Here is an 8,101-nt window from a genome sequence, read left to right on the forward strand (position 1 = left end):
TTTTTTTGAGCCGTATGACTATATTAGGTGACACGAAAGTGCTCATCGCTCCTGTCAACGAGGCCCCCGGCCCAATGGCAGGCTGAGTCCCCCTCCTCCGGCCTGGTCCCGCCTCTCCTGCCCCTTGCGCCCCGCACTACCTGCCGCCTGGCCACATCCCGAGCTGGAAGGCGGGTGCGCGGGCGCGCGGCGGGCACCATGCAGGGAGGCTGCCAGGGGCCGTGGGCAGCGCCGCGCTCTGCCGCCCACCTGGCGCTGTGATTCGCGCGCTGCCACCATGTTCCCCAGTCCCGCGCTCACGCCCACGCCGTTCTCGGTCAAAGACATCCTGAACCTGGAGCAGCAGCAGCGCAGCCTGGCCGCCGGGGAGCTCTCGGCGCGCCTGGAGGCCACTCTGGCGCCCGCCTCCTGCATGCTGGCCGCCTTCAAGCCCGAGGCCTACGCGGGGCCGGAGGCCGCGGCGCCCGGCTTCCCCGAGCTCCGCGCAGAGCTGGGCCCCGCTCCCTCGCCTGCCAAGTGCGCGCCTGCCTTCTCCGCCGCCCCCGCCTTCTATCCGCGTGCCTATGGCGACCCCGACCCCGCCAAGGACCATCGAGCCGATAAGAAAGGTGAGGAGGAAACCCAAGCTCCTTCTCCTCTCTGGGATAGCTTTCGTCCCCAAACCTCGCGGCCGAGAAACTCTGGCCTGAGTATAGAAGAGTCGAGTGCCTGGGCGGATGGTGGAGCAAAGGGGGCTCCGAATGTGAGAAGTGAGGTTGTTGCCAGGGTCCCCGGGCGTCCAGTCAGAGGTTTAGAGGAAATGCTGGATCGTGGTTATCAGAAACAGGATAGGAAAGAAAGGGGAAAAAAAATACATATATATATATATATATATATATATTTTTTTTTCCGGCCTAACAAAGCCCCAGGAGCAACAGCCCTGCTCCTGGATCTGTTATGAAGTTGAAGTTGAGCGATCTGTTTGTGGTGGACACAGCGAGAAAGATTCTTTCTATTGTTTTAAAGGTTTTCTTGAGGATCCGACCAAAACCGCTGCAATTAAATTGCTGCACACCAGAAGTACTTTCACGCACAATTGGAGGAGGTCCAAGACCTTCTCTAGCCTACCCGTTTACCCGGGGTTTCTGGGGTCTTTCCTCCTTTGTGCCAGGAGAGTGGCGTCATTGAAAACAAGGATCTTGAATTTTAAAAAATGGGTTACCCCGGACTCAAGAATGATTTTAGCAGCTTTATTTTTCCATAACAATTTCCTCACGCGGCGAGAGCCTAGAGGGTCTTTCCTGGAAATAGTTATAAAGTGTCTCGCGACGAAAGGCGTGGAGCAATGGAAGAGATGGCTGGGGGAGGTGGCCGTATCCCCGTGCACATTCCGAGGTCGGGGGGAGGCTGACCGGGCAGTAGAAAATGCGCGGCGGGAAGACTGTAGCCAAAAGCGGGGTCGGCAAGAACCCGGGGAGGCCGGGGGCGCGGGTGTAGGGCCGCTGTGAGCCCTGAAAGGGTCTTGTGAGCCTAGAAAGATTTGTCTAGTAGCAGAGGGAAAGTCCCGAACAGCTGCCCCCGGGCACTGCGGCTTGAATTGGTCCATACGGATTTGAATTCAATTCGATTTCAAGGCAGGTTCCGAGGCCGCCTGCCCATCCACTGCTTTTTGGGCGCTGCACAATTCTCGCAGCATTTGAACCGGAGCCTTCGATAGATCACCGAACCAACTGCCTATTGACGTTCTGTTTCTTCGGTTGCCCTAATTTTGAGACAGTGTGACCAACCCTAGGGTGAGGCCTAGGTCTCCTTTCTTTAACTTCGCAAACCAAAGTATTCCTAATCTCATTCACCCCAGCGCATCACTGAGCGTTATTTTCTTTGCCGACTACCTTAAGTCACTGTCCATCTGTCTCACCAGAATGTGACCTGCCCGAGGGCAGAGACCTCTCTTGTTCCCCAGTGCCCACAGTCGTGCCCAACACATAGTAGGCAATCAACAAAAGCTAGCTGTCGAGCGGAAGCCCAGTGTACCGTACAGTCTGCCGCAACCAAGCTAGGGGCTCCAGGCGGGACAGCGGTGGCACCCACTGGGACCCATCACCCGGCGAGAGCTCCGGGGGGTTGGGTGGCCGTGACACAGTGTCTCTCTGCTTTTCTCTTCCCCGCTCAGAGCTGTGCGCACTGCAGAAGGCGGTGGAACTGGAGAAGCCAGAGTCGGACAGCGCCGAGCGGCCCCGCGCGCGACGGCGGAGGAAGCCGCGCGTGCTCTTCTCACAGGCGCAGGTCTACGAGCTGGAGCGGCGCTTCAAGCAGCAGCGGTACCTGTCGGCTCCCGAGCGCGACCAGCTGGCCAGCGTGCTGAAGCTCACGTCCACGCAGGTCAAGATCTGGTTCCAGAACCGGCGCTACAAGTGCAAGCGGCAACGGCAAGACCAGACTCTGGAGCTGGTGGGGCTGCCCCCGCCGCCGCCGCCACCCGCCCGAAGGATCGCGGTGCCAGTGCTGGTGCGCGATGACAAGCCTTGCCTGGGGGACTCGGCGCCCTACGCGCCAGCCTACGGCGTGGGCCTCAACGCCTACGGCTACAACGCCTACCCTGCCTACCCCGGGTACGGGGGCGCGGCTTGCAGCCCCGGCTACAGCTGCACCGCTGCTTACCCGGCCGGGCCGCCTCCGACGCAGACGGCCACGGCCGCCGCCAACAACAACTTCGTGAACTTCGGCGTCGGGGACTTGAACGCGGTGCAGAGCCCTGGGATTCCGCAGGGCAACTCGGGAGTGTCCACGCTGCACGGCATCCGAGCCTGGTAGAGAAGGGACCGGTCTGGGAGGCCTCCGACCGATCCCACCTTTCAAGAGGGACATTGACTAAAGAGGGGAGAGGGAGGGCTCCCGACACGATCCTGCGACCCCTCGGATGTCACATGCACTCCCACGGAGGCTTCGGAGCTTTTCCCGCCCCGTGCGCCTTTGTCCCCCGAGAGGGAGAGTTTGTGGCCAGGTTTACGCAGCTTGTGGTGAGTGAAACGGCAGCCTGGTGCCTAGCTATGGCCCCAGGAATGCCCTCCGAGTGCCCAGGAGCATCCCTAACCGGCCGAACACCAGCCCATTGGGACTGGGAGCCCGGGCGCAGCAGCCTCCTAACGGCCGCCTTTCCCCAAGCCTGGGCCGGGCGCCCGGGCCCTTGCTGCCTTGCGGCTGCCGCCCACCCCGCCCCCACCCGTATTTATGTTTTTACCTGTTTCTGTAAGAAATGAGAATCCCCTTTCCATTAAAGAGAGTGCGCTGATCCGGCCGTGTGCTTCTTTAAGCTTGCCATTCTTCAGAAACTGAATTTTGGAGGGCAGAGGCAGCCGACCTTGAGTTGTAGGGATAGGTATTCACTGAGCACATTGATGTTGATATAAATAAAGGCTCTCCTGTGCTGGGTCCCGTGTTAGGTACTTTCTGGGGTTGCTCATGTCATCCTCAGTAACTCGCCAAAGGGAAGTTCTGTTTTAAAGGTTAGCAGACTGAGGCCTGGAGAGGTTTAGTGACTTGTCTGGGGACAAATAGCCAGTGCTGGGAGAACTGAGGCTCGATTTTGGGTCTCACTGCAGAGACTGAGGACACCCGCGCAGAGGTTCCAACCTCACCTCCTTAAACTCTACTGTGCCTGGCACTGTTTCAGGTAGGGGGCATTAAGTGGAGAGTAAACACACCTGAGTCCTGTGAGATTTCAGGGCACCCGAACTCATCCTTCTTAGAATAACGCTGCCTGCAGCCAATTTTATAGATGGAAAAACCCAGAACCAAAGCCCTTGTCAAGGTTCTCAGAATTCCCCAGACCAGCAATCCTCAGATAGGCCAAATGGAAGTGCAGTGCAGGTCCTGCAGCCTGGCCTCACCGCTGCTCTGCTGGGTGGGGAGCAGAGCCTGGACCGCAAAGAGGTGCCTGAAGGACCACGGCCGCCTCCTTCTGTGGCCAGGCCCCACGAATTCACGTGGGCAGGGGACCCTTCTCCCCCTTGACAGTTTTTTCAGTATTTCACGAATTGTGTCCTAGCCCTGACCAACGAATGCTACTGTGCAGATTTTACAGAAGAGAAAAGTGAGGCTAAAAGCCTGCTCGCTGTGGAAGTTTCTGGCTGTATGCCTGTTTTATTTTCCCATCAGTAAAATAAGAATAACAAAAATACTTGCTTGGAGTCCTGGTCCGACAGTCCGCAGGGGCTGACTGCAGCTCCTTTACCTCCAACTCCACTCAATTCTCTAAAAGGGAGGAAAGTGGGAGGGTGTCAGAGGTTTTGCGTTCCTATGGAATACAGTTTTTTTTCTGAATTTTGCCTGGAAAGTACCGGCCTGGTTTCCTGGCCCCAGAGCTCTTGGTGGAAGACAAAACATTGCTCCTGGAATATCCTAACCTCTTACGCTGGTCTGGGGCCATCCTGCTGTCAAGCCAAGGACCAAGCAGCTCTGCCAATGCCTAGTGCTGTTTGCCCCTCAGGCTCACCCCACCACCTTTGGGGAGAGGGGAAGATGCCAGGAGATTCTAAGTGCTAAGAGCCAAGTTGGACCCTCCTTGTGATACATGGATGCCAGGGTGTATGGGCTGAGCTCTGTAAGGAAAGGGGGAAATGCTGCCTCAGAGCTGGGCTCTGGGCCCTCAGACTTTAATCTCCCTGCCGTAAGGTCCATGCTGAGGGCTGTGGGAGGGGGATGTGTTCAGCTCAGCACTCTGCCTCCTATGCCTACAACCCTACTTCACGCCTTCAGCACTCTCTGTCCTCTCTGAGATGCATGCGGCAGTCCCATCTCCCGGAAGGGCACCCAGAGGCTGCAAACGGCCACCAGACCTGTACTTAATTCAGACAACCCTTTCCCACCAGGCTAGCCACAGCAGGTGGCCTAACTCGCACAACCAGGGAGATCCTTCTACCTGGAGCTCACCCTCATTCTTGCCCTTCGGCAGTGTCCACTACCTCCTGGGGTCCTGCACACCTCTGGGCCTTTTCCCCTTACACTCATCTACAGTAACACTGTGTGTGTGCTCAGTCGCTCAGTCGTTCCTGACTCTTTGTGACCCCGTGGACTGGGGCCCGCCAGGCTCCTCTGTCCCTGGAATTCTCCAAGCAAGAATATTGGAGTGGGTTGCCATCCCCTCCTCCAGGGGACACCACCAGGGATTGAACCCATGTCTCCTGCATCTCCTATACTGGCAGGTGGATTCTTTTTGACTGCACCACCTGGGAAACCAGCCTTTTTTTCTATTACATTATGCTAACAGTAACATGAGAAAAAATCTTTCTCATATTATCCCACGAGGTGTTTCTATGATGCCTCCCTCTCCCTCTGTCATCCTTCAGGGACCAGCAGAGTGACTCCAAGCTCTCTCACAAAGGGATAAGAATGGCTGGCTGGCTCTGGCTTCACCTAAAGCCAGGCCTACAGGCTAAATGCTTAGGGGAGTTTGCTGATCTAATCCATCTTAATTTGCAAACCAGGAAGCTGAGGACCGAGGTTAAGGCAATGGTCAAGGTCATACATTCCCTAAGCACAGAGCTGGGAAACCCACCAGGCAGATACCAAAAGGCAGGGTGGGGACAGCGTTTGAGAATGGAGAGCCAGTCTCCTGAAGATGAGGGGACCCTGCTGTCCGCCCTGGGCCCCCCACACTCTCTCCAGTGGGGTGGGGATCTCAGGCTTGGTATCCAGGCTCATTATGGAACAAACCAGTTCGAGGAGCCCTGGGAAGCAGCACACAGCTCTTGCCGGCTGAGGGTGTGGGGTCCGGGAGCCAGAGGGCTGAGGGTCAGGGGGTCGTTACTATCTTAAACTACTGACGCCTGCCTTCCCATAGCGATCCCTTCCCAAGGGAAATCGGCAGAGTTGTTTTCCAAGTGTATCCTATGAACAACGCATGCTGAGTGAGAAATTTCAACCAGGACAGAAAAGTGAGAAACCTCGGGCGCCCCCGAGGTGGCAAAGCGCGTGAGATAAAGACGGTGCGGGCCAGCTCCCTATGTCCAGGGCTCTGAGGGTGCACATAGAGAAGTAGTTATATCTAATATTTTGAAAAAGAAATTAAACAAGTACCCGCCTCACTGACCCAATGAACATGAGTTTGAGCAAGCTCAGGGAGACGGTAAAGGACACGGAAACCTGGCGTGCTGCAGTCCATGGGGTCGCAAAGAGCTGGACAGGACTGAGCGACTGAACAATAGCAACCCCCTGCGGTTAAAAATTGAGAGATAAGCAGTGACATTAAAAAGAAAAAAGCTGGCTCCGCAGGCTAGGGCGCGGTTCCCTCAGCCCAGCGCCGTCCTGCACAAGCCAGCAGAGGAGAGCCCCGATTGGGGGTCCCCGGAACAAGAACCTGGACCCACAAGCCCCTCCCCTGTCCGCCGCGCTGGAGGCCCAGACCTCCTCTCGCTTCCTCTTGTTACTCCCAGCCAGCAGACACAGGTTTTTCCTAATCAGAATACCTCCCATCTTATTTTGTAGGGCTTTCCCCTTAAATCGATGCCATGCAACCCATTTCAATACTTTTATTTAAACAAATTTGTGGCAGACCCGCGAACCTGACGCCTTGACATCATCCGGAAAGCCCACGCAGCTACTAGGCAGGCTCGCACGTCCTGGCCGGGCCCTCGCCTCCTCTGGGAGGTGTTCCCAGCTCAGGCCACTGGCCCCTGGGGAGCCAACAGATCCACCTAGCCCTGGGTCTTGCTGACCTCGCTGCTAGATGGGGCTCCTGGAAAAAGGGACCCGCAGCTTAGATTTCACTTGTTTATCATTTGTGGAGCTTACTGTGGTACAAGCGCTGTCCTAACTCTGTAAAATAAACCCATCTAACCGTCTTTTACATTTCTGAGTTCTGCTGAGGAATCCATCTTAGGCCCAGAGAGGAGGAATAACTTGCTCAAGGTCACACAGTCAGAGCTTGTTTTCAAACCCAGGCAGCCTGACTCCAGAGTCCCAGAGCAAGGAAACATTTCATCCTCAGTTCAAAGAGTAGGCACAAAAATGTCTGTTGATTGATCGAAGGGTAGGTACGGTAGTAAAATTAGCTAACAGCTCTGCAAATATTTCTGTGCGCCAGACTTATCAAGCATACAAGGCAAGCACGATTGTTCCTCACTTGGGACAGGAGAGGAAACTGAGGCATGTAGAAGTGGCCCACCCAAGCTCTCACAGTGGGGGAGGCAGAGCAGCCGGGATGCAGGGAGGGGGCTGGCGGCGCCCTGCACCACTCTGATGCTTCTCAGGAGAGCTTACTGCAGAGGGGAGTAGGCAGTGGGCAGGCCCAGCAGGCTGGTTCCTCGGAGCCACCATGTGCTCCCACCCACAGCTGCTGAGGATAACAATGGGGATTAGTGCCTAACATCTGTTCTTGCTTCCTTTGTGCCAGGCCCAAGGCTAAGTGCTGAACTTGCGAATCTCATTCTGTCATTTCCCAAGGAGGAAACTGAAACTCAGAGAGGTTAAGGACATTGACTACCTAACGCCACCCTGGCAGTGTGGCCTGGGGAATCCTAGGTGGGAATCCAGATGATTCCAATAGAGGCCTGGCTCTTTGAACCACTCTCAGGGGTTCCCAAACTTGCCTGAAGACACACACCGCTGGAGTCTGGGACAACCTCAACCCCATCCCTGCCCCAGCTCCCTTGAATTGAACTCCTTGGGGAAGGCGCCTGCAAAACCACATTTGTAACCAGGTGATTCTCATCATCTGGCAAGTTGGAGAACTGCATCTTTTCCCAGAGGCCTCTGATTCTGCAGGCTCCTCTCTTGATGGCCTGGGAAAAGCTGGAGTCAGGTTTCCCCTCTCCAGGCCCTGCTTTTCCATCTCAGGGTCTCTCTGTGTGCTTGCTGGGATCCAGTGGCTAAGCACAAGCCTGGTAGCCTAGGGACCCTGGGAGTGGGGAGGAGGGCAAAGGGAGGGAAAGAGGAGAAGTTGGAAGAGGTACTGGGGACACAACTGACGTAGCTCAGACCAAGAGCCATCCCTGTGGCTTGTAGAGCCAGTACCTGCCAGTGCTGCCTGCATGGATGACAAGGAGAATTGCGGGGGTGGTGGTGGGGTTCTCTTCAGGGACAGGCCATCTGTTCTGCCCAAATACTAAGCTCCAGCTGGAGC

General features: G+C 56.2%; 1 protein-coding gene across 1 annotated transcript; it reads left to right on the forward strand.

The window, feature by feature from the left end:
• Positions 1-204: 204 nt before the first annotated feature.
• Positions 205-3,189, forward strand: NKX2-5 (NK2 homeobox 5). The gene is made up of 2 exons (XM_055421704.2): positions 205-608; positions 2,153-3,189. The coding sequence occupies exons 1-2, from the start codon at positions 278-280 to the stop codon at positions 2,791-2,793; spliced, it is 972 nt and encodes a 323-aa protein (XP_055277679.2). The 5' UTR covers positions 205-277; the 3' UTR covers positions 2,794-3,189.
• Positions 3,190-8,101: the final 4,912 nt, after the last annotated feature.

Source organism: Moschus berezovskii, chromosome 18 (genome assembly GCF_049115385.1).
Source record: "Moschus berezovskii isolate FMDL1 chromosome 18, NW_MosBer_1.0, whole genome shotgun sequence".
NCBI classification, from domain to species: Eukaryota; Metazoa; Chordata; class Mammalia; order Artiodactyla; family Moschidae; genus Moschus; species Moschus berezovskii.